The following is a 27950-nucleotide window of genomic DNA, read 5'->3' on the forward strand; positions in this document are numbered from 1 at the left end:
TTTTTTGTTTGACAAGTGCTATCTGTGCCACTAACTTAACTTCTGTAGTAACAAGGGCATTATCATTCTTCACCCTTCCTAATCCTGACGCTATAGTTTTACTTTTTTCCTAGTTTTGATTTGTCCATTGCTTTCTTAAAATCTTCTGTTTGATTTTTAGCACATCTGTGACTTTTCTCCACTTCCACATTTTTGCACTGCTTACACTTATGTGCAATCTTATTCCTTGTCTGCACACAGATGTGGAAAGCTAGATATAAAATAAATGTTAAAGCTTGATTTTTATAAACATTTTAATATGTAGTTTGGACATGGTTTATTGACTTAAGATTTTTCTCTAAACTGCAAGTGAAATGCATGCCTTCCGAAGATGTTCTGGCTTTGTTAATTCTGTAATTTAAAACATTTCATTGAGAAATATCAACCCAGCTATACAATTTTCCAACGAGTGAATTTTTTTCATTTCATCTTTTACTTAAAAAAAATTACTCCTTAAAGGTAGATGTCATACTGTTAATGCTATTTTGGATTCAAATTACAAATCAAAAATTAGTAACCTACCTGCTCCGTAAGGTAAGAGATCCTGTTCTTTTGCTCTTTTTTCAAAATAATTACTTCTGATTCTCCGATAAAATAGCTTTAGTAGGCATATTATTTCTTGAAAGCCCGTCGTAAATAAGCACTTTGTCAGAGCTTCTGAATTGCTAATTGACTTTCAAGTTGACCTTTTTAGCCATAGACAACCTTGAAGTATTTATAGAGAATGACTGAAATTGTTGTCATAATTATTAGATGTGTCCAGTTCTCTGTATCTTTGATTTGATGCTTTCTACAACATTTCTAATGTCACTCAAAGGGAATAAGCCATAAAGGCTTCTCCAGGTTTAAGAGAACAGTAAAGTACCTGGAAAACCAACATTTTTGAATGTATGGACACTGGACTTGAGATCATCTCTAATGAAACCTTCAAAAGAATCCCAAGAATTTGCCCTTTTTCCCTATATACATTACCAGTGCCATGTGTAGGACTGGATGCATATTAGAAGATTAAAAATCGATTTTGGTTCTTTATATTTCCTAGATCTTTTAATGCATAAAGTCAAATTTTTAATGCTGAGTTTCTTGAGAATTAACAGTCCAGTTGACCTGTTAATGGTAAATTATATTTTAAGTGACTCATTTTTCCTGGGCAAGTTTGCAATGTGGTACCAGATTTTTTTTTTAAAAGCTTGTTAGTTTGCTTTCTTGTGTGGGTGTGCTCACAATTTTTTAAAGTATGAACCACAGTTAATAGTGGTCTCAGGGGTAGTGAAACACTCACTTTTTTTTTTTTTTTTTAATGGCTTAGTTAAAATATGCTTCAGTTACTGATCATGCTGTGTTAGTGATTTTGGAGGTGACTCAAATTAGCCGTGTTTTGTGTTGGCATAACAAAACTGTTAAATGATTGTTGATTTTACTTTTTAAGTGAATTTGTCTTCTATTTTGAGGAAACCAGTACAAGTCACTAAATATTGTCTTAATAGTGACATCTGCATAACACTTGTAATAGCTAAGATAAAATTGAGCTTAAAGGAATTGTTACCATTAAAGTCTGTGTTTAAAGACACTTTGGTCTCAGTAATTCGGGCTAACATGAAATCCACACTTTAATATTATGTGTGAGTTCTAATTTGAACTTCTTAAAATAGCAGTTACAAAACTGATCTATAAAGAATTAAGACATTCTCAAAGTGTGGTCCCAAGACATAATCTGTATCATTTGGGAAGTTTATTAGAAGTTATCAGACCACACTCTAGGCCTACTGGTTGAGAAAATCCAGTGGTCTGTTTTGCTTTGTTTTTTTAATGTTTTATTTTATTTTTGAGAGCAAGACAGAGTGCAAGCAGGGGAGGGGTAGAGAGAGGGAGACACAGAGTCCAAAGCAGGCTCCAGGTTCTGAGCTGTCCACAGAGCCCAAGGCAGGGCTTGAACTCATGAACTGTGAGATCATAACCTGAGCCGAAGCTGGTGCTTAACTGACTGAGCGGTTACCCAGGCATCCCTCTGGTGGTCTGTTTTAAAAAGCCAACCAGGTGATTCTGAAGTCTGCTCCTAGATCTAACAACCCATAGCAGCAATCCTTGAGTCCCCATAGCTAGTTACTTGACACCTGTTACTGTTTCATTGGTGATGAGAGCTTCTGTTGTATTCCCAAGCATTACATTGCTATCTCATATCTGACAAATTGTAGTACTTTGAATTATAAATAGTGTAGGTTCCACACATTTACTTATGATCTAAAATCCTACAATTTGACTAACCATCTTCCAGTGGTATTCAAATTCATAACAAAAATCTAACTTGATTCATGTATACATAATGGAGCAAATGGCCAACTAATATATAAAAAGTAACCAGGTACAAAAATCCAAGTTGGTTAGATCCAGGATTTGAACATGTCTTACCATGTGGCCTTAAACTAAGTGTTTGTTTTGTTTTTGAGTGACAAGGTAAGCCCTCATGTTTAGGATGTTTGTAATGTTCACTGGATTTAGCATATGTCAGAACATAATTCGAAATAGCTCAAAAGTAGCTATTGAAAACTTTCAGTTGTCCCAATGTAATATAAATTGTAAAGGTATTTAGAGACAGGATTTTAAAAACCTGATTACCTCTGTATCCGCATTCCCCCCAAAAATAGTGTATTGGGGGAACTATGTAAAAGATCAAAACTAAGATACTTCGGTACTAAGGTGTTTTCTGGAAAGACTAGGAAGATTTTGGTTTCTTTAGGCCCCCAGTAATTAACCACAATTTTGTATTCTTTCCTGCTATCTTATAACTACTTGCTCCTTTCTTGCCTCATTTTGAAGAATTTTTTATGATTTTAATTCTGGCAAACTTTCTAGTAATTGCTCTTTTAACATGGTATTTGTTTTAGTTAAGGTCCCATTGTCCGTTACCTTTCCAAATTGTACGCTGTTCCTGGATATCTTTAAGAGCCCTCTTTAAGTTTTCCTGTATTGAAAATGGTTTTATGAAATAACTTTCATTTTGCATACTATATTGTCTGAGCCTCTTAACCTCAAATTCCTTGTTGGTGTGTCACATTTGAATAGTGTCAAGACCAAACAGTGGAGTAGTTTCATGCCCTAGTTACTCAGGTACATAGTTAACCATTGTCCTTTGCTGATCTCCCAACCATCTCTCCTAAACATGTCTAAAACCTACTTGATTTCTACACAGGTGCACACACCCCTACCTCTTTTGGCTTTGGTAAATGTAAAACATTCCTTTGAGTAGCACTGGTTCAAAGCTTGGGCATCAACCTTGATTTCTCATAGCAGTCCTGTCAGTTCTTTTAATTTTTATTCAGAACCTACCTATTCACCATAGTCACTGCTGCCACCATGGTATAAAGCTTGATCACCTCCTGGATCACTGTATGTAATAGCCTACTCAGTGGTCCTCCCTGCTTTTTACTTTGCAGCAACCTGCCCCACACACAACACCCAGCATACTTCTAAACCATGTCAGATCATGTCATCACTGCTCCAAACCTAAAGGTTTCCTGTTTCCTTCAGAGTGAAAACAAATGCTCAAGGATGTAACGACTTCCCATCACCTCTAATATACTGCTCAACCACTCCCCAACTCAAACTCACAGGCTTCAGATGAGACTTGAGGACTTTGATGTTAGGATGTTTGCCCTTGTTCTTTGACTAGAATTCTCTCAAGTCATATGGCTCTCCCTTCCCTAATTGTTTCAAATGTCAAACTTAGAGTGGTTTTCCTCAACTATTATTATACATAATATACCAACATAGCCCTGCATTGTAGAGTGTTCCATGGCATATTCTGTATTATCTACCTTTGCATGTAATACTGTTTTTTCAACCCCATCCCAGAACAGGGATTTTGTCTGTTTTCTTCTGCTATATTCTTTAATGACTAGATGACTGCCTGACACGTTGTTAGGTGGCCAAGTATTTAATGAGTGAAAGTTAAATGGTAGACTTTGCCAAAAATATTCCTTGCCAAATGTTTAAAAATACAAAAAACAAAAACTACAGTATACTATAGAAAAATATAGTAGTCCTCCCTTACCCACAGTCTTAAGTTATCCATGGTCAACTGTGGTCCAGGAGCAGATCATCCTCCTGATACACTGTCAGGAGGTAAATAGTAGCCTAACTGTCACATTTACCTCACTTCATCCCATCATGGAGGCATTTTACCCTCTCCTATCACAAGAAGGGTAAGCAGAGTACAAGAAGATACTTTGAGAAAAAGCGAACACATCCACATAACTTTTATTATACTGTCATAACAGTATATTGTTGCAATTGTTAATCTTAGTGTACCTAATTTGTAAATTAAACTCTACCATATGTATGTATAGAAAAATATATAGTAGAGGGTTCAATACTATCAGTCTGAGGCATCCACTGGAGGTCTTGGAACATATCCTCCACAGATCAGGAGGACTAGTGTAATGAACCTTCTTCACTTTCTGACTACGGTAAGTAAAATACCACCACAGTCAGTAGATGGACATTCCAGTTCCTATTAGTATGGATGATTATCCTGACTGACTCTTGTGAAAAAGCAACCAAACATGGGAAAAACAATTTTTTTTAATGTGTGAATCAGTCAAGAAAGGAGTACTCACAAGCCAAAATATATTGAAGCCAGGAACCCAAAAAGAAAGAATATAAACAGAAGCCAACTTTCATCTCAAAAACACTTGAAAACCAAGTGAACTGTAACCCAAGTTCCCTGTAAACCAAGTGACCCTGGCAAAGAGTGGTATCAAATAAGAGAAACCCATCCCCAAAACAACAGTGAGGAGTCCACAGATCTTGAACCTTGGTGCTCTGTAACAGGAGAATATTCTCCTCTCAGAAACTGTAGTCATAGTTTGGCCTTTGTGAAGATTTGCAGCCCTTAAATCTTAACTACATAGGTGGTCCCAGAAAAGCAGAATTAATTTTTAAAGTAGTTCCAAATCAGAGCAACCAAGAACTGGCGGAAACAAATATTCTAAAGGAACTCAATAGTTCACGGTTAAATATCAGACAAAAACAAAATACAAAGGAACATAGCACCATGAGTGGGAGCCATGTGACCTGCAAAATTTTCAGACATTAAAAATATCAGGTCATCAAAAATTGGAAAGAAGTAGTAAAGCCATATTCGCAAAATGACACAATCTAGAAAATCTTAATGATAATTTAAAAAATTAGAGCTAAAAATGGAACTCAGCATAACTGCAGAATACAAAAATCACAAAAATCAATTGCAGTTCTATAACTAGCAATGAGCAATCTGAAAATGCAAGTAAGAAAGCAATTTCATTTTCAATAACATCTAAAAGAATAAAATAATAGGAATAAATTTAACCAAGGAAGTGCAAAACTTGCACACTGAAAACTACAAAACATTTCTGAAAGAGAAAAGTCCTAAATAAGTGGAAAGACATCTTATGCTCATGAATTGGAAGACTTATTGTGAAGATGGCAATGATCCTCAAAGCAATCTACATATTCAATGGAATCCTGTCAAAATCCTAATGACTGTTTTTGCAGAAATGGAGGATTTAAAAATTCGTAGAGAACTACAAAAGAGCACAAAGCAATCTTGAAAAAGAAAGTTTGGGGACTCATTTCCTGTTTCAAAATTTACTGCAAAGTTAGTCATTAAAAGAGTATACAGATGAACATATAGACCAATGGAATAGAACTGAGAGTACAAAATAAACCCACACATATCTGTGGCCAATTGATTCTCCACAAGGGTGTTAAGACCTCTCAATGGGGAAAGAATAGTCTCTTGAACAGTTCTAAGACAACTGGATATTCACATGCAAAAGAATGAATTTGGATCCCACCTCATACCACATACAAAAATCAACTCAATATGGATCAAATTCCTAAATGTAAGATCTACAACTATAAAACTCTTAGAAGAAAGGAGGAGTAAATTTTCATGATTTTGGATTTGGAAACAAATTCTTAGATATGATACCAAAAGCAAAAGCAATGAAAGAAAAAACATAAGTTGGACAGCAAAATTATAAATTTCTGTATGTCCAAAGATACTATCAAAGTGAAAAGACAACCTATGTAATGGGAGAAAATATTTGCAAATCATATATCTGATAAGTGTCTAGTTTGAAGAATATATAAAGAGTTGTTTAAACTCAACAAAAAGACAAGTAACCCAATTTAAAAATGGGCGAAGGATTTGAATATTTCTCAAAAAAAGATACACAAATGGCCAACAAACATGAAAAAGATGTTCAACACCATTAGTTATTAGAGAAATACAAATCAAAACCACAATAAGATACCACTTCACATCTACTAGAATGACTATAATTTTTTTTAATGTTTATTTTTGAAAGAGCACGTGCAAGTTGGGAAGGGGGGCAGTAGAGAAGAGAGGTACAGAGGATCTGAATCAGGCTCCACACTGACAGCAGTGAGCCTGACATGGAGCTTGAACTCAAAAACCACAAGATCATGACCCAAGCCAAAGCTGGACGCCCAACTGACTGAATCACCCAGGTGCCCGGAATGGCTATAATTTTTAAATGGAAAATAAGCGTTGGGAGGATTTGGGGAAATTGGAAGCATTTTACATTGCTGGTGGGAATGTAAGATGATGCAGCTTCTATAGAAAGCAGTTTGGCATTTCCTTAAAAAATTATATACAAAATTACTACATGGCCTAGCAATTCCATTCCTAGATATATACTCCTAGTTTTCAGTTGAAAACAGAAATTCAAACAAACATTTGTACGTTCATAGTAGCATTATTCACAATAGCCAAAGGTGGAAACAATGGATGAATAAACAAATTGTGTGTATCCATATGATGGCATATTATTTTGCCATAAAAAGGAATGTAGTATTGATGCATACTACAATGTGGATGAACCTTGAAAACCTACTAACTGAAAGAAGCCGGATATGAAAAGTTACATATTGACTTCCAGGGAAGATGGCAGAGTAGGAGGACCTTAAGCTCATCTCATTCCATGGATACAACTAGGTAACAGCCACATCAGTGTGAACAACCCGGAAAATTACCCAAAGACTGGCAGCCAGACTCTCCACAGCTAAATGTGGAAAAGAGGCCACATCAAAGAGAGTAGGAAACACAGACATGATCGAAAGCTAAAGACCCACAGGACTATCCACAGGAAGGAGGAATGTCCCGGGCACAAAAAAGAGAGAAGAGCAGACCCCAGCCCGGGCATGGGAGACCCACACTGGAAAGATGAATCTCCATACATTTGGCCTTGAAAACCAGAGGAATGACTTGCACAAGTTCTTACAATCAGAGAGGCCTAAAACTTGGAACTTAAAAAATCAGGAGGCCTGTGAGAGAGCTGGGAGGGCAAGAGGAAACTGAGTCCCAAGCCTTCAAGAGAGAGCACAAAAACAGTGTCACAGAGATACACCATAAAGCAGTAGTTTGAAAAATGCTTGGGGTACACAGGAGGGAGATTTGTTTACTAATCTCAGCATGTGCTGGAGGGGCAAGGATCGTTGGGAGACTTCTTCAGGAACAAAGGAGCCGGAGGGCACCATTTCCCTCCCTCATCCACCACCATAAACATACGGGCCACTTGCAGGAACCAGAGTGTTTTCAACACTCACTACCTACCTTGCCTCCACTCCAGACCCCTTCCCACAGCAGAGGTACTGCATCTCTGGCAAACACCTGGTCTGACTGAAGCCCAAGACAGCCCCAGACTGTCCCACTAACAACACAAGGACCAAATCCTGGCCATAACAGGCAAAGAGATCCACTGCAGATGACTGGACTGAAGGCAAACACAGCTCAACCACAACAGCAGGGTGCGTGCAACACATATAGGAGACACCCCCAAAGTGCCAGGTTGCAATAAACAGAGGACATTGCACTGCAGGGCACCACAGAACCTCTTCATAAAGTTGCTACTTTCAAGAGGAGCAGACATAGCTGACTTTCCTAATACACAGAAATGGACACAGACAAAATGAGGAGACAGGGGAATATGTCCCAAGTGAAAAAACAGGACAAAATCACAGCAAGAGACCTAAATGAAGTGGAGATAAGTAATAGGCCTGATGGAAAATATAACATAATGGTCATAAAGTACTTACTGGATGTGAAGAAAGAGTGGAGGACCTCAGGGAGACCCTTAACAAAGAGATGGAAAACAGAAAACCCATCAGAGATGAAGAAGTCAATAAATGAAATTGAAAATACACTTGAGGGAATAAATAGTAAACTAGAGGAGCAGAAGAATGGACTAGTGACTTGGAGGAAAGAATGGAAAGCAATCAAGATGAACATGAGAGAGACCAAAAAAAAAAAAAAAAAAAAAAAAAAAAGAAAAAGAAAAAGAAAAGGAAAAAAGAAAAGAAAGGAAAACAGAGTTAGGGAATTAGCAATACCAATACCATCAAGCCTAATAACATTCAATTATAGGGATCCCAGCATGAGAAGAGACAGAAAAAGGGGGGAAGAAATTTTATTTAAAGAAATAAATAAAGAAAGAAATTTAAAGGAATAAGCTGAAAACTTTCTGAATGTAAGGAAGGAAACAGGAATCCAGATCCAGGAGGCACAGAAAACCCCCAACAAAATATCAACCCAAGAAGGTCCACACCAAGACACATAGTAAACAATTTGCAAAAAGTAATTATAAAGAGAGAATTTTATTTTATTTTATTTTTGAGAGAATTTTAAAATAAGCAAGAGAAAAGAAAATGTTACATACAAGAGAAACCCTATAAGAGTATCAGCTGGTTTTTCAGCAGAATTTTGCAGGCCAGACAAGAGTGGCATGATATATTCAAACTACTGAAAGAGAAAAACCTTCAGCCAAGAATATCCAGCAAAGCTATTATTCAGAATAGAAGGAGAGATCAAGAGATTCCTGGACAAACAAAAGTTAAAGGAATTCATGACTATTAAACTAGCCCTACAAGAAATGTTACAGGAGACTCTTAAAACGGAAAGGAAAAACCGTAAGTAACAGTAAGGCAAATAGGAAAGAGTCAGTTAAGTGTCCAACTCTTGACTTCAGCTCAGAACTAGCCTACAACCCAGCAATTGCACTACTAGGCATTTATCCAAGGGATATAGGTGTGCTGTTTCGAAGGGACACATGCACCCCCATGTTTATAGCAGTACTATCAACAATAGCCAAAGTATGGAAAGAGCCCAAATGTCCATCGGTGGATGAATGGAGAAAGAAGATGTGGTATATTTATACAATGGAGTATTACTCAGAAATCAAAAAGAATGAAATCTTGCCATTTGCAACTATGTGGATGGAACTGGAGGGTATTATGCTAAGTGAAATTAGTCAGAGAAAGACAAAAATCATATGACTTCATTCATATGAGGACCTTAAGAGACAAAACAGATGAGCATAAGGGAAGGGAAACAAAAATAATAAAAACAGGCAGGGGGACAAAACAGAAGAGACTCACATACTCACAAAAAAGATGTAGTATATATATTCAATGGAATATTACTTGGCAATCAAAAAGAATGAAATTTTGCCACTTGCAACAACATGAATGGAACTAGAGTGTATTATGCTAAGTGAAATAAGTCAGTCAACAAATAAATGATTTCACTCATATATGCAATTTAAGATACAAAACAGATGAACATAAGGGAAGGGAAGGAAAAATAAGATAAAAACAGAGAGGGAGGCAAACCATAAGAGACTCTTAAATATAGAGAAGAAACTGAGGGTTGCTGGTGGAGTGTTGGGTGGGGGAAGGCTAAAGGGTTGAGGGGCATTAGAGAGGACACTGGTTGGGATGAGCATTGGGTGTTATATTTAAATGATGAATCACTAAATCTATTTCTGAAAAAAAAAATTTTGATTTAAAAAAAATCATTCACCACAATCAGGTGGGATTTATTCCTGAGATGCAAGGTGTTTCAATATTTGCAATCAATATTTGCAAATCAATCACATCAACAACAAAAAGCATAGGGGTTCCTGGGTGGTTCAAGTAGGTTAAGGATAGGGGCACCTGGGTGTCTCAAGTTAGTTAAGTGTCCAACTCTTGATTTCAGCTCAGGTCATGATCTCACAGTTTGTGGGTTTGAGCCCTACATCGGGCTCCACACTGAAAGTGCAGAGCCTGGTTAGGATTCTCTTTCTCTCTCTCTCTCTCTCTCTCTCTCTCTCTCTCTCTGCCCCTTCCATTCCCAAAAATAAATAAAGAAACTTAAAAAAAAAACAATATAAGGATAAAAACCATATAATTATTTCAATACCTGCAGAAAAAGTATTTGACCAATTACAACATCCATTCATGATAAAAGCCCTCAACAGAGAAGGTTTAGAAGGACCATACTTCAACATAATAAAAGCCATATATGAAAAACCCACAGTTGGGGTGCCTGGGTGGCTTGGTCGGTTAAGCATCTGACTTCAGCTCAGGTCATGATCTCACGGTCTGTGAGTTTGAGCCCCGCATCGGGCTCTGTGCTGACAGCTCGGAGCCTGGAGCCTGTTTCAGATTCTGTGTCTACCTCTCTCTCTGCCCCTCCCCTGTTCATGCTCTGTCTCTCTCTGTCTCAAAAATGAATAAACGTTAAAAAAAATTAAAAAAAAATGAAAACTATAAAACATTGATGAAAGAAATTGAAGATGACACAAATGGAGAGATATCCCATGCTCATGGATTGAAAGAACAAATATTGTTAAAATATCCATACATCCAAAGCCATCTACAGATTTAATGCAATCCCTATCAAAATGGCAACAGCATTTTTCACAGAACTAGAACAAACAATCCTAAAATTGTATGGAACCACAAAAGGCCCCAAATAGTCAAAACAATCTTGAAAAAGATGAATGAAAATGGAGGTATCACAATTCCAGATTTCAAATTATATTACAAAGCTGTAGTGATCAAAACGGTGTAGCACTGGCACAAAAATAGACACATAGTTCAAGAGAACAGAAAAGAGAGCCTAGAGGGGAGCCTGGGTGGCTCAGTCAGTTAAGTGTCTGACTTCAGCTCAGGTCATGATCTCATGGGTTTGTGGGTTCGAGCTCTGTGTCCACCTCTGTGTTGACAGTGTGGAGCCTGGAGCCTGCTTTTGGATTCCATGTTTCCCTCTATCTCTGGCCCTCCCCCGCCCACACTCTGTTTCTCTTTCAAAACGACATTAATTTTTAAAAAAATTAAAAAAGAAAAGAGAGCCTAGAAAGAAATAAACCCATAATTATATGGTAAATTAATCTTTGACAAAGGAGGCAAGAAGATGCAATGGGAATAAGACAGTCTCTTCAAAAATGGTGCTGGGAAAACTAGACAGCTGCATGGAGAAAATTGACAATGGACCACTTTCTTATACCATATACAAAAATAAACTCAGAATCGATTAAGGACCTAAATGTGAGACCATAAACCATAAAAATCCTAGGAGAGGGCACAGGCAGCAATTTCTCTGACATAGGCCATAGCAAAATTTTTCTAGATATGTCTCCTGAGGCAAGGGAAACAAAAACAAAAATATAGACTATTGGAGCTACAACAAAATAAAAGCTTCTCCACAGTGAAAAAAACAATCAAAACTAAAAGACATCCTATTGAATGGGAGAAGATATTTGCAAATGACATATCTGATAAAAGGTTAGCATCCAAAATATATAAAGAACTTATACAACCCAACACCAAAAACCAAATAATCCAATTCAAACATGAGCATAAGACATAAATAGACATAAGACAAGAACAGATATTTATCCAAAGAAGACATATAGATGTTCAAAAGAGATGATTCTCAACATCACTAGTCATCAGGAAAATGCAAAGCAACACTACAATGAGATATCAGCTGTCAGAATGGCTAAAATCAGAAACACATAAACAACAATTGTTGGCAAGGATGTGGAGAAAGAGGAACCTGTGCACTGTTGGCAGGAATGAAAACTAGTGCAAAACTATGGAAGACAGTATGGAGATTCTTCAAAAAATTAAAAATAGAATTACCATATGATCCAGTAATTCCACTACTGGGAATTTACCCAAAGATATGAAAACACTAATTTGAAAATGTGTATGCGCCTCTATGTTTATTGCATCATTATTTACAATTGCCAAATTATGGAAGCAGCCTAAGTGTACACCAATTGATGAATAGATAAAGAAGAAATGGTGTGTGTGTGTGTGTGTGTGTGTGTGTGTGTGTGTGTGTGTATAATATTACTCAGCCATAAAAAATAATGAAATCTTGCCATTTACAACAACATGAATGGATCCAAAGAGTATAATGCTAAGTGAAATAAGTCAGTCAGAGAAAGACAAATATCATATGATTTCACTCATATATGGAATTTAAGAAACAAAACAAACAAAAGAAGAAACAAAACAACAACAAAAAAGAGACAAACCAAAAAACAGACTCTTAACTATAGAAAGCAAACTGATGGCTACCAGAGGGGAGGTAGGTGGGAGAATGGATGAAATAGGTAAAAGAGATTAAGACTACACTTACCACAATGAGCACTGAGTACAGAATTGTTGGATCAATATATTGTACACCTGAAACTAATTTAACACTACATTAACTATATTGGAATTAAAATTTTTAAAAATAAGCATGTGGGAAAACAAACAAAAAAATAACTTCTTAATATGATTCCACTTACATGAACATCCAGAATAGTTAAATCTCTACAGACAAAAAGCAGACTAATGTGTGCCAGGGGCATGGAGGGTAGTGGTGGAGAATGGGGAGTAACTGCTTCATGGATATGGTGTGTTTCTTGTGAGTGACAAAAATAAATTGGAACTAGATGGAGGTGATGGATACACAACACAATGTTAATGTACCAAATGCTGCTAATTGCACATTTTGAAATGGTTTATTTTATGTTATGTGAATTTTACCTCAATTATATATATATTATATATATATATATATATATATATATATAATATATATATATATATATATGTATTCTGAATACATATATTCTGAATATATATATGTATGTATTCTGAATTCTTTGAATATATTAATTCTTAATTCTCATAGAAAATATATACTTATTGATATACTTACATTATTATCAATAAACTTATATACTTATTTATAAATTAATATATCTATATTCTTACCCCTGCTATATAGATGAGGGAACTAAGTGACAAAAAGACTGAATGACTTACCCAAGGTTACTCAGCTAATAACAGAAGTTGGGATTTAGGTCCAGGTAATCAAATTCCAGAATCTTACCTCTTGACCATTATGCCAGAAAAAAAAGAAATTTGAAATATAAAAAGCAAGAAGACAACAAAAGGAAATCAAAGGCATCAAAATTGGCAAAGATGAAGTTAAGCTTTCACTTTTTGCAGATGACATGATATTATACATGGAAAATCCGATAGACTCCACCAGAAGTCTGCTAGAACTGATACATGAATTTAGCAAAGTTGCAGAATACAAAATCAATGTACAGAAATCAGTTGCATTCTTGTACACTAACAATGAAGCAACAGAAAGACAAATAAAGAAACTGATCCCATTCACAATTGCACCAAGAAGCATAAAATACCTAGGAATAAATCTAACCAAAGATGTAAAAGATCTGTATGCTGAAAACTATAGAAAGCTCATGAAGGAAATTGAAGAAAATATAAAGAAATGGAAAAACATTCCGTGCTCATGGATTGGAAGAATAAATATTGTCAAAATGTCAATACTACCCAAAGCTATCTACACATTCAATGCAATCCCAATCAAAATTGCACCAGCATTCTTCTCGAAACTAGAACAAGCAATCCTAAAATTCATATGGAACCACAAAAGGCCCCGAATAGCCAAAGAAATTTTGAAGAAGACCAAAGCAGGAGGCATCACAATCCCAGACTTTAGCCTCTACTACAAAGCTGTCATCATCAAGACAGCATGGTATTGGCACAAAAACAGACACATAGACCAATGGAATAGAATAGAAACCCCACAACTAGACCCACAAATGTATGGCCAACTAATCTTTGACAAAGCAGGAAAGACTATCCAATGGAAAAAAGACAGTCTCTTTAACAAATGGTGCTGGGAGAACTGGACAGCAACATGCAGAAGATTGAAACTAGACCACTTTCTCACACCATTCACAAAAATAAACTCAAAATGGATAAAGGACCTGAATGTGAGACAGGAAACCATCAAAACCTTAGAGGAGAAAGCAGGAAAAGACCTCTCTGACCTCAGCCATAGCAATTTCTTACTTGATACATCCCAAAGGCAAGGGAATTAAAAGCAAAAATGAACTACTGGGACCTTATGAAGATAAAAAGCTTCTGCACAGCAAAGGAAACAACCAACAAAACTAAAAGGCAACCAATGGAATGGGAAAAGATATTTGCAAATGACATATCGGACAAAGGGCTAGTATCCAAAAATCTATAAAGAGCTCACCAAACTCCACACCCGAAAAACAAATAATCCAGTGAAGAAATGGGCAGAAAACATGCATAGACACTTCTCCAAAGAAGAGATCCAGATGGCCAACAGGCACATGAAAAGATGCTCAACGTCGCTCCTCATCAGGGAAATACAAATCAAAACCACACTCAGATATCACCTCATGCCAGTCAGAGTGGCCAAAATGAAGAAATCAGGAGACTATAGATGCTGGAGAGGATGTGGAGAAACGGGAACACTCTTTCACTGTTGGTGGGAATGCAAATTGGTGCAGCCACTCTGGAAAACAGTGTGGAGGTTCCTCAGAAAATTAAAAATAGACCTACGTTATGACCCAGCAATAGCACTGCTAGGAATTTACCCAAGGGATTCAGGAGTACTGATGCATAGGGGCACTTGTACCCCAATGTTTATAGCAGCACTCTCAACAATAGCCAAATTATGGAAAGAGCCTAAATGTCCATCAACTGATGAATGGATAAAGAAATTGTGTTTATATACACAATGGAGTACTACGTGGCAATGAGAAAGAATGAAATATGGCCCTTTGTAGCAACGTGGATGGAACTGGAGAGTGTGATGCTAAGTGAAACAAGCCATACAGAGAAAGACAGATACCATATGGTTTCACTCTTATGTGGATCCTGAGAAACTTAACAGAAACCCATGGGGGAGGGGAAGAAAAAAAAAAAAAAGAGGTTAGAATGGAAGAGAGCCAAAGCATAAGAGACTTTTAAAAACTGAGAACAAACTGAGGGTTGCTGGGGGGTGGGAGGGAGGGGAGGGTGGGTGATGGGTATTGAGGAGGGCACCTTTTGGGATGAGCACTGGGTGTTGTATGGAAACCAATATGACAATAAATTTCATATATTGAAAAAAATGAAATACAAAAAGCAAGAGACTATAAAATGACAAGTCAGATTTGAAAAAATAATAAAAAGCAGTACTTGCAGAAGAAAAACAGAGTAATTGAAATTGAAACTCTAAGAATAGGTTTAATACCCAATAGACACAGCTGAAGAAAAAATTTAGAGCAGTTGAAAATATGAAGAAATTCTGAATGTAGCACAGAGAGATCTAAAATAAGACAGAGTCTAAGAAACATGGAAAGAGACATAAGTAAGTCTAAAATGTCTAATTGGAGCTTGAGTTCAATTTATTGTCTCTAGGCTCCAAATGTGCTTTTCAACATATAGGCATACAGGCATTTTATTGCTTCACAGATATTGCATTTTTTACAAATTGAAATTTGTGGCAACTTTACATTGAGCAGCCATTATTATCAGCTCCATTTTTTCCAACAACATTTGCTCACTTTGTGTCTCCGTGTCACAGTTTGGTAAACCTTGCAATATTTCAAACTTTTTCGTTATTATTGTATTTGTTATGGTGAGCTGTGATCAGTGATTATGACTTGCTGTGCACTGTTGGTGGGAATGATAACTGGTGCTCAGATAATGGTTAGTCTTTTTAACACTGAAGTATTTTAAAATTATTAGGTATATATATTGCTTTTTTAGATATAATAGTGTTGCATATAAAATAGACTACGGCATAGTGTAAACATAACTTTTATATGCACTAGGAAACCAAAAAGTTAATTTGACTTGCTTTCTTGAGATACTAACTTTATTGTGGTGTTCTGGAACAAAACCCACAATATCTTTGAGGTATGTGGTGATAACTAACTGAGTTCCTTTAAGCATTTCTCCTTTAAAATGAAAATGTTAAGATTTCTCAGTAGAGGGTATTGGAGGGATATTGTGGGAAAAAAGAGGCTCTCTAGAAATTCCTGGTGTGGGCTGGTGGTTGGCTGGTATGGATGTGAAGACATTCACATTTCGTACAGGGCTAGAAACAATTCGTACGTGACCTTGCAGCCTTGGCCAGTGATGATCTTTTTGCAGGCCTCTTGACATGGAAACCAATATTTCTGTATGGCCTGTACACAGCTTCCTGTGTCCTGGAGGGTCATACACCAGAACTCACTTCTACAAGTCTCTGCACAGCCTGTGTGCATCCCCCCTGTGGTCCAGGGGTCCAGATAGAGCTGCTACTCCCTCTGTTGTAAAGTAGATTACTGCAAAGAAACAATAAGTAGACTGACTCAAGAGCAAAAATGAAAGATTTCTCAATAAATCTTAGAAACAGAAGATGGTGGAATATTATCTTCAATGCACTGAGAAAAGATAATTATCACCCTAGAAGACTACACCAAGAAAAAGATTTTTCAAGAATAAGAATGAATTACATGGATAGATTTGAAGAACATTATATTGAACAAAAGAAGTATATATATATATATATATATATATATATATATATATATATATATATATATAGTGTGTGTGTGTGTGTGTAATTCCATTTGCAAGACATTCAAAGAGAGACAAAATTAAACTATGGTGATAGAAATCAGAAAAGTGGCTACCTGGGATGGGGAGCATTTGATTAGAAAGAAGCACAAAGAAACTTTCCAGGATTAAATGTCCTATATCTTAATGGGGGTAGTGATTATACAAGTATATACATTTGCCCAACTCACTGAACTGTGATGGTTAATTTTATGCATCACCTTGACCAGGCCACAGGATGCCCACATAACTGATTAAACATTTTTTCTGGGTATGTCTGTGAGGATGTTTCCAGAAGAGATTAGCATTTGAATCGGTAGGCTAAGTAAATCAGATTGTCCTCCTGGATTTCAATCAGCATCATCTATTCCACTGGGGGCCTAAATAGAACGAAAAGGCATCTATTCCACTGGGGGCCTAAATAGAACAAAAAGGCAGAGGAAGGGAGAATTTGCTCTCTGCCTGACTACCTGAGCTAAGACATGGACATCCTTCTTCCAAGGGTGTTTGAAATACAAATATCCTTTCCAAGATAGTCCAGAAACAAAAGTATCTAGTGCCATTGCTCATAAGATGTTCAGAAATGTGAGATCCATGGAGAATCATCCCCCAATATTTCAGAACAAATTTGGTATGTGAATTTTTTTTAGGGTAAAACATAGGAAATTGAATACAGATGAAAAGTCAGCATTCAAATTGAGATGTGCTGTAATTATAAAATGCACAAAAGATTTTAAAACCTTATATTAGGGGCACCTGGCTGGCTCAGTTGGCAGAACGTGCAAGTCTTGATCTCAGGGTTATAAATTCGAGCCCCACGTTTGGATGTAGAGATTACTTAAAAATAAAAATTCATCAAAAAAAAAAAGAAGAAGAAATGTGATTACAGACATTGTAAAATTACTTATGAGTTGTACATTATATTTCTATTGAATAGCTCTGGATGTCTAATTTTCATTGGACCCCCTAGAATGATTGAGTAATCTAATGAATAGAAATTGGGAGAGAATATTGTCCTTGTTGGAGTTCCCTAGCAAACAGAGATGGAGGCAAAGCTTAACTTTTAATGTTTTGCAGGGAGGTACAATCCCAGAATAGTGAGAGTGTAGGAAAAAGGAAGTGAGTCAGAGACAGTGGGAAAGTACCTTTGGGCAGATGCTGGGAAAGTCTGATGCTAGGTTCTGTGGCATGATGTCTCATCTGAGATTTAAAGTGATGATAGGAGCCAGAATAACCATGGGACTGATTGGATTTGGCCTCAGTCCTGGGGCTGCAAGGCCCATGTGGGTTGCCATGCTAGGCTGTTTTGGTTCTGTTCGATTATGGTTACTGTAATTTCCCATTGATAATTAATATTGGGCATGGAACTGGTAGAAGATATTCCACTGACTACTCAAGGTTCCAAACATAATCCTCCCTGCCTTCATTAGGTTGTAGCAACTCTAGCTTCACCTGGTAATCAGAATTCATTACCCCAGCCAGTACATTAGCTCCATTTTTTACCTGTTTGTCCAATAGAGTAAGGAACCCAAAATGACTCCAAAATACTAGTCACAACTTCCAATTGGGTGGAACCCTGTATATTCCCTACATCTGGAACCAAGACTTCTGACCTAACAGAGTCAACAGTTTCAGGGATAAGAAACACAAATTCCATTAGTGAGTCACTGATAATGATGACAAGAGAGGCAACAGCTATTTCTACATCTGGTTCCTATACCTGTATACTCTAGTTCTGGGGCACACACCACTTTATATTGGCCAGAGTTTAGTGCATATACTGCATTCTAAAGGAAGGGGTCCAACCCCATTAGGTGCTGCCCTCCAGCTGATACCTAAGCTGAGACTTCCACCGGCCATTGCACTGTTTTGTTATTATTGTTATTGTTTGTTTTGTTTTAGGTTGGCTGCTCTTGGGTGATTGGGTACTCGGTAAAACCAGTGATTCTCAAGTTCATGAGCTCATCTTCACATTTCCTTTGACATCGAGTGGATCTATTTTCCTTTTAAATTTTATTTTATTTTATTTAATTATTATTTTTTGAGTGGGTCTATTGTTTAAGACAATGCTGTAGGGATACCATTTCAAGAGAATGAATTCTATAACTCTAGGATGGTGCTAGTGGATACACTGCAGTCAAGGAAGGCAGAACATTTTCAGAATATGTATTAATTTCAGTAAATCAATTTGATGGCCCCACCAAGGAGGAAGGGGTCCAGTGTAATCAATCTGCCAACAGGTGGCTGGCCAGTACCATTGTCCAGAGCTCAGCAAAGAGCATTGATAAAGGATGTAGAAGGCTAGACCACCTATTCATATAGTTTACTCTAGTTTACTGTCTAGAGCTCAGTAAGATCGCCCTTGGTGAAAGAAATCCCATGTTGCTGGGTACGTGCATGCCTTTCATCTTTGCTACTGTGGACACTTTCCTCATGTGCTCAATGCCAAATACTGGAGTGGTGCACAGACAGGCTGGCTAAAATCCACCAGAGTGGATCAAGTATATAGAAAGGACCAGTCTTTCTATATACTTGATTGTCAAGACCCTCCTCTGTGGTACATGTTCTCTTGTGAGCCTTCACGTGAGACACAACAAAACTGCATATGTTGTGTCCACTCCTACAGGGTCCATCCACATATTATCTACTCAGACCTCCATATCCCCCATCTTCCATCTTCATTTCTTTTAAGGCTGTTTTAAGCAAGACTTGACTCTACGCAGCTGTCAATATATAACTGTATCTCAGGCTACCTCTCCTTTCACATGAGGTGAAAAATCCAACATAAGTCTCCTAACTCTGTGTGCTGAGATTTTCTTTTACTAAATGTCATTCAGGGCCATTCCGGAATGGGGCTGTAATGTGGCAGCTAACCTTTTATGGCTATTTCCAATATATATTGCACCAGCCTACATGTGAATCAGGCCTCTGTCAGTTGATCATAAGGGACTCCCCATGAGGTCATCAGTGCAGCACTGATTCATGATGTAGAAGGCTATTGTAGTTTACTTGAGTCCTCTGGGCTTTGCTCAAGTTTGAATATATCACTTCCTACATACAATGGGACATTGGTGCCCCTGCCCAGTTCTATGACTTGGTTGATTTGATAATCCTCAGTTGAGGCTTCATAGTCCTTTAATGTACCACAGTCAGGTGTTTGGTCTTTGTTAAGACCTAGTAGCATACTAGGACCTATTTTTCAGAGTAGTTCTTTATGGTGAATTGCATAGCTTTGTTTTAGGATATAAGGATCTGTACTGTGACTCTTCTATTGGAGTTTGCCCCAAACTCTATATAACCTCCATGGATAAATCTCTAGCACTAGAAGATCTGTTGGATCACATGACGTAAGTGTAATTTTTCAGGTCTGACTATAGGCAATTACAAAGGCTTTACCTGACAGGTGTTGTGGGAAAAAGCCATCCCTTCATCCCATGCTTGGTATACAGCCAAAGTATTACAATCTCTAAAAGAAGTTGCAGTGAAGGACTGATGTCCCTCTGGCTCTTCATGCTCTTCACATATTTACATTCCTAGCTCCAGTAACGTCATTCCTAGTCATTCCTAGGTCTCTTTATCTGAGGCCTTGGGCAGAGATCTTGTTCAGGTGACTCTGCTCCTATCTCCTTCCTTATTGGGCAGGACAAGTGGGAAACCTTGAACACATTTATTCCTACTCAGGCTCAGTACCCAGTAACTTCCTATTCCCAACCCTTCCTCCACCCCATCATCTACAGGGTCCATACAGCAGCTAGAGCCTTTTGTTCAGGGTTCCCTCAACAGTGAGACAACCCCACATCTCTGCTGATCCACCTGACCCTCAACTGGCATGTCATTTTATGGGGGAAACGAAGCAGGGGGGAGTTGACATCTGGTCTCTTTTAGCCTTTTGTTTATACCATCACAGTAAGTGATTAAAGGCTTCACTGTTACCTTCATTATGGCTCCTCTCCTTCTGGTATTCAAATGAAGTGTTTGTTCCACGTTTTTAAGTTCTCCCACAGTCCTCGAATACATGTCAACTCATTTTATGCTTATAACAACCTGAAAACAAGGTGCACTGTCCACATTTTTTAGTTCAGGACACTTTCCAGTTCAAGTCCCACACTTGGTGAGCAGCAGAGAATTTTACATTTGCCTGCACATTTAGTGCAGGTTTCTGAAACCTCAGGAGGCCGCCTCTGTGAGGCTTTATAAAACACAGGGTCGTAGTCCACTAACATTAACGAAGGTGCTGTTCTATCTCTGGGCCAGGCTTTATGCTGCACGCTGTACATGGATTTTCTCAGCGCTCACAATGACCCTACGAATTAGGCAATTTTAGTTATTGTTTACTCTTTGAAGGGTGGGAGTACGCCCGGAGACCAACCTATGGAGGTGCAGGAGGTGAGCGTTACCACCTCCAGGCAGACACCTGCAGCGTGGATGAGGGTCTGGGGAAGTTTGGGGGGAATGAGGTGGTGAGTGTCTCAGGGTTTCGGTTCTCTGAAGCAGTCAGGAGCCTCTCTAGCTGTGTCTTGTCATCCTACTCTGTGTTCTTGAGCTTTCCGAGGCTTTGCGCGCCACTTTGTGCCCAGGAAACTGGGTGTCCCAATTACCGTGCACAGTTCTCGCCTCTCGTTAAGACACCGGAGCGGCAGGTAAAAGCGCGGAGCAGTGCTCAGACTGTAGAGGTACCAGCCCAGGACCGGCTTCTGCCGGTCTGCCGGGGATCTGCGCTCTCCGCCCACCCGCGTTGCCGCGGGAGCCGGGGCGGGTCCCCATAGCTCAGCTGACCTGGGGGCGGGGCCGGGCGGGGGAGCGCCAGAGCCCCGGCCTCTTCCGAGGGGACCCGTGCTTCCGCGGCCTCCTGTCTGGGGATCGCGGCTGCTGCTCGCGGTATGCGCCTCCGCCTGCTTCTGCTGCTCGCCCTGTGCGGGGCGGGGCCCACTGCCGCAGCCCGCAGCCTCAGCTTGCGGGGAAGCTGGAGGATCCGCAGCGGGAACGGCTCGCTGGAGCTGCCGGGGAGGGTCCCCGGTTGCGTGCACAGCGCCCTGTTCCAGCGGGGCCTCATCCAGGTACTGCGTGCGGCCGCCCCGCCAGAGCCAGCACCGCGTGCCCCTCGTGGTGAGAGGGGCCAAGGAACCGCTTGGCAGCCCCCAATCCTTGGGCTTTGTTCCCGGGTTTAGATCTAACTTTACTTTTGCCTCTTCTGGTCTGTGGCAGGGAAATGCTGAAGCAGTTTGCCTTCTGTTGGCTCTGTTGGCAGAGAGCACCGTTGGCTTCCGGGCTTGGTGGAAATGGGCTTGGTGGAAATAAGACGGAGCCAGTCAGGCACGTCGATGATTCTGGAAAGCGGAAGTTCATACAGGGCAAACAGAATTTCTACTGGCGGTTTTCCTATTGCCATAGCTCTCCACTGAAGAGTGTGTAGAAAGGTCCTGTTACTGACAAAGCATAAGGCGGGGATTCCTGTTTTACTGTGTGGACACTTCAGGGGACAATAGTTTTGCCAACTGTTAACTATATTGAGTAATGTCTCAGTTTTTCTCTTTTGCTTGTAGGCCTCAGGGAGTCAGATTTGGGAATGATGCAGCATGTTGGGTGAGGAGAATGAGAGATGTACAAGTAAGTGTAAGGTTGGATTACTAGTGCCAGTGTAAAGGCTAAATAATTTTTAAGGCTGATTGGGATATGAAGAAAGATGTTTCTTAGGGCATGTGATGCGTGTGTGAGTGTGTCTTAATAGTTGCTCCAATTTATAGACCACTTGTTGAGGACAAGAGGTTTGTTGTGTGTAAACAACTTTTCCACCCTCTGCTGTTTTTATGGTTCCGTCAGCTGCATGTGGCTTTCCCATTCTTTAATTGTTCTTGCTCTGATAGAGGGTCACCTGGGGGGCTCAAATCATGATCTCATAGTTGGTGAGTTCCAGCCCAGCACAGAGCCCACTTCAGATCCTCTGTCCCCCTCTCTCTCCACCCCTCCCTCTGCTTGCTCTCGCTCTCTCTCAAAAATAAATAAAAACATTTAAAAAATTAAAATCGTTCTTGCTTGGGAAAAGATGTACTTGATGAATATCTTTCAGTTGTGTTTACCTGGGACAAGATGTACTTGACGCATTGTCCCAGTTCCCATAACAACTCTACAGAGTAGATCTTCTTATTTGCATTTTATGGATGATATGGAGTTATGGAGCCCAGAGAAGTTAGAGGATTTACCTAAGATCACACAACAATTAGGTGGCAGAAGTAGAAATCTATCCCAGGCTGGCCTGTCTCCCTTTCGTAGCCTGGATTCTCAACGGTGCTACTCTTACCGCAGTGTTTTGAAAAATTGTTTTTGAAGCACTGTGGTTGACTTTCAGGAGTGTCATTAACAGTATACTTAAATGACGCGATTGTCAACTGGGGTTATGCAAAATTTACGATCTGGTACACATTAGCTTTTTTTCAAGAAATAAGTATCAGAAAGGAAGTGAATGTTGTAAATGAATGACACTGACCACAGTCCAGTTTATTTTTTAAAACAAGTAATTCTCAAATTTAGGTACTTCCACTATTTTTAGTTAACAAACTGCTTGTGACATAGACCACAGCCTACGTTGGTACTCTGAGGCTTCACTCATATATCTTGAGAATTCCTGTGTCTGTTTGGCAGGGTCTCCCCTTGCCTCATTTCACTGATAAAATTAAGGCAATGGGAAATACTGGTTTTAGCAAGTAGGATGATTGTTCCATTTTATGAGGCTACATATTAAGAAACAATGTTTGGTTACCAGCTAATGAGAAGGAGGTTGCTCACAGCGTGAAATAACTGACTTTTCCTCCTGAAAATAATTTACATTGTTTGCCAAATATTTCAAATTCGTAGAACTTTAAGTTTAGTAAGGTGGATGTGGGTTTTATTTATTTATTTTAAATATTCATTTATTTATTAAGTTTTTTAAAATGTTTATTTTATTTTTGAAAGAGAGAGTGTGAGTGGGGGAGGGGCAGAGAGAGAGAGAGAGAGAGAGAGAGAGAGAGAGAGACAGGGAGACACAGAATCTGAAACAGGTTCCAGGCTCTGAGCTGTCAGCACAGAGCCCGACACAGGGCTCAAACTTGGGAATGGCAAGATCATGACCTAGGCAGAAGTCGAACACTTAACCGACTGAGCCACCCAGGTGCCCCTGTTTATTTATTTTTAAGAGAGAGAGAGAGAGCACAAGCAGAGTAAGGGGCAGAGAGAGAGAGAGGGAGACGGAATCTGAAACAAGCTCCAGGCTCTGAGCTGTCAGCACAGAGTCTGATGTGGGGCTCGAACCCATGAACCATGGGCTGAAGTTGGATGCTCAACTGACTGAGCCACCTAGGCGCCCCTGGATGTGGGTTTTAAATGGTAGTGGGATGAGAAATGGGGAAGGCTTTTGGGAATTGGAGAACTCCAAGCCTAATCATCAGCAACATCAGTATTATTACTGAATAATATGCTACTTTTATTCCACCTGCTTTATTACAACATTGCCATCCTTTTTTGGTGTTGGCCCTCAGGAAATATTCTATAGTTTAGAGCAGGCAGTGGCCCCCATACTGTGTTTACACAAGAACTTGAAACATATCTTACCAAAGTCACTTACTTATTCATTTACCTAATTATCTCATAAGTCTTTATTTAGTACTTCCAACATAGCAGGCACTATTCAAAGTGCTTGAAATTGTGTGGTGAAGAAACAAACTCTGTGCCAATAGACATTCTAGTGGAGGAGATAGACAATAAGCAAATTAATAGGTAACATAATGTCGCGTGGTGCACCTAAGAGAAATAAAGCCGATTAAAGGAAGGGAGCGTAGGAGGCTGGTTGGGAAGGATTCCTATTAAAATAAAGTGGTTAAAGATGGCCATTTTGATAAAGTGACTTTTAAACAGAGATCTTTTTGATAAGGTCTGTTTTAAGAAGAAGTGCATTCTCAGCAAAGAGGGAAAAAAGAGTGGAGAGGGGAGAGGCCTTGAGGTGGAAGCATGCTTGACAAGTTCCAGGATTAGTGAGCTGGCCAGTGTAAGCCAGAGAAAGGGAATGTGTTCAAAGAAGGCATCAAGGGCAGACCATGCAGGGCTTATAAACTATGGGAAACACCTTGGATTTTATTCTGCATATGATGGGACTTTATTGGGAGTTTTGAGCTTAGACTTGCATAAATGGATCTGCCTATTAGAAAATCATTCTGGCTATGTGAAGACTGCTGCAGAATGAAAGCATGGACACTAAGTACAGGACTATTACTTTTGAATGGACAGGAGATAACTTCCTGCTTGGACCAAGGTGGCAGCAGCAAACTGGTGAGAAATCTTGGGAGAACACTTTTTTTTTTCTTGGTGTAGAATCTTAGTTTATCTGTTTACACATGTGGCTTGTATGAGTGTAGATATATTTTTTTTTTTTTTGCATTTCATAACTTGTTTTATTTTTTATTTTTTAAAATTTACATCCAAATTAGTTAGCATGTAGTGCAACAGTGATTTCAGGAGTAGATTCCTTAGTGTCTCTTACCCATTTAGCCCATCCCCCCCACCCACAACCCCTTCCCGTAACCCTCAGTTTGTTCTCCATATTTATGAGTCTCTTCTGTTTTGTCCCCCTCCGTTTTTATATTATTTTTGTTTCCCTTCCCTTATGTTCATCTGTTTTGTCTCTTAAAGTCCTCATATGAGTGAAGTCATATGATTTTTGTCTTTCTCTGACTAATTTCACTTAGCATAATACCGTCTAGTTCCATCCACGTAGTTGCAAATGGCAAGATTTCATTCTTTTGATTGCCGAGTAAATACTCCATTGTATATATATACCACACCTTCTTTACCCATTCATCCATCGATGGACATTTGGGCTCTTTCCATACTTTGGCTATTGTTGATAGTGCTGTTATAAACATGGGGGTGCATGTGTCCCTTTGAAACAGCACGCCTGTATCCCGTGGATAAATGCCTAGTAGTGCAATTGCTGGGTCATAGGGTAGTTCTGTTTTTAGTTTTTTGAGGATTGTAAGAATACATTTTATATATATGTATGTGTGTGTGTGTGTGTGTGTGTGTGTGTATGTATATATATGTGTGTACGTATATATATGAATATATGTATATATTTTTTGTAAGTTTATTTATTTTAAAAGAGAGAGTATAGGGGAGGGCCAGAGAGAATGGGAGAGAGAAAATCCCAAGCAGGCTCTGCACTGTCAGCGCAGAGCCCGATGTGGGGCTCGAACCCACAAATAGTGAGATCATGCCCTGAGCCAAAATCAAGAGTCAGATGCTTAGCTCTCTGAGCCAGCCAGGTGCCATGAGAACACATTTAAATGTAGAACCAGTAGGATTACTTCAGTTTGATTTGTTGATGGATTGGGCATAAGGTGTGAAAGAGGAGTCAAGGAAAAGTTAAGGATTTTTCGGTCTGAACAGTTGATTAAATGGAATTCATATTTACTGAGAGGCTCCTGTGGCCAGCATGGGTGTTTCATAGGTGACTGTATTTCCTATACAGAATCTAAATCTTAGGTGTCTTGGAGAGTCTTTTGAGCTTCCTGCTAAAGGTTATCATTCATCATTCAGCCTACTATTATACCACACACTAAAGTGTGCATTACAGTAAAAAAGAAATGAGTAAGACTCAGTTCCTATTTTGTAGGAGGTCACATTCTTGTGAGGCAGATGATAAGATATAAGTGCTTAGATAAGGGGACTCTTGTTAGGAAAGGTCTCAGCTTTCCTATTCAATTCCTCAGTAGCGCAAGTTTGAAAAGCTTTTTTTTTTTTCCTTTTTAAATAAAAGATACTCTCAAATTAGAGAGTCTGTGCCAAAATTAGAAAATATAGGTAGTAAGAAGAAGAAAACTTGGAAACCTGGCTTTCAGAGATAACTATTAAAATTTTTAAATGTACTATATCCATTCAGAATTTGTCTGTATGCACTTTTGATAATTATTTAAATACACAGTTTAACAACTTTTTTGTATAGTGTTTTTGATAGTTTTACATACAATAAACATATTTCTAACAAACCATATTTAACGGCTTTTTTATTTCATTGTGTACGTTTGCTACCATTTATAATCAGTCACTTACTGTTGGATTCTTATCTTACTTATTTTTTTCTATTCTTTGGTGAAGATCCTTTTAGCTAAATTTTAGTTAGTGTATATCCTTATTTTCTTAGACAATTCTTAGAAGTGAAATTGCTGATTCAAAGGGTATGCACATTTTTAGTGTTATAATATGTACTTCTCAGTTTTTTTTCAATAAAAATTGTAATAGTTTTATGCTCCCATTATTATTTTATCCCAGTGCTCATTTTAAGTGCTAGATTTGGATATTATTTAAAAAAGCAGAAACAGGGGCACCTGGGTGGCTCAGTCAGTTGGGTGGCCAACTTCGGCTCAGGTCATGATCTCAACAGTTCGCGAGTTTAAGCCCGGCTTTGCGCTCTGTGCTGACAGCTCGGAGCCTGGAGCCTGCTTCAGATTCTGTGTCTCGCTCTCTGCCTCTCCCCACTCTCGCTGTTTCTCTGTCTCTCAAAAATAAATAAACATTAAAAAATGTTTAAAAAATAAAAGACAAGAACAATTTACTTTGTAGTAAGGTTGAACAATTTTTATCATGTTTATTGGTGATTTGCGGTTATTCATGTTCTTTATTTTTCTATTAGCTATTAATCTTTTAAAATATAGATTTGTTAGACCTCTTTATTTGTTACATATTTTCAAAAATGTCCCATTCATTAATGATGTATTTTATCACATAGATGTTTTAAAGTTTTATATATTGAAATCTTATAAGGTTTTTTCCTTTTATGATTGTTTCTTTGTTTGATATTATGCTTTCAAAGTAATTCCCTCTCTCTCAATTAAATAAATATTTACAAATATTTCTTTTTTTGTAACTTTATAATTCCTTTTCATATTTAAAATATTGATCCATTTTAATTTTTTTCAAATGGTTAATTAGTTTTTTATATCCCATAATTTAACAATTTCTCTTTTGTTCATTGATATAAAACATTAGTTTTTCATGTATGAAATTCTCATATACTGATACTTTTCTCATTCCCTCTTTTAAAATTACTTTTTAAAGCATTATAAATATTTAATGCTTAAAAAAATTTTTTTAAATGTTTATTTTTGAGAGAGAGAGGG

General features: G+C 38.3%; 1 protein-coding gene across 3 annotated transcripts in view; it reads left to right on the forward strand.

Moving 5' to 3' along the window:
- The first annotated feature begins 21611 nt into the window (after nt 1-21611).
- MANBA (mannosidase beta) overlaps nt 21612-27950 on the forward strand; it is a 114544-nt gene continuing 108205 nt past the window's right edge. For all 3 annotated transcript variants that reach the window (XM_058721778.1, XM_058721780.1, XM_058721779.1), the window contains exon 1: nt 21612-21860. In XM_058721778.1, the coding sequence (XP_058577761.1) occupies nt 21684-21860 (177 nt within the window). In that variant the 5' untranslated portion in view covers nt 21612-21683. The remainder of the gene's footprint in view (nt 21861-27950) is intronic.

The sequence above is a fragment of the Neofelis nebulosa genome, chromosome 3 (genome assembly GCF_028018385.1).
Source record: "Neofelis nebulosa isolate mNeoNeb1 chromosome 3, mNeoNeb1.pri, whole genome shotgun sequence".
Lineage (NCBI taxonomy): Eukaryota > Metazoa > Chordata > Mammalia > Carnivora > Felidae > Neofelis > Neofelis nebulosa.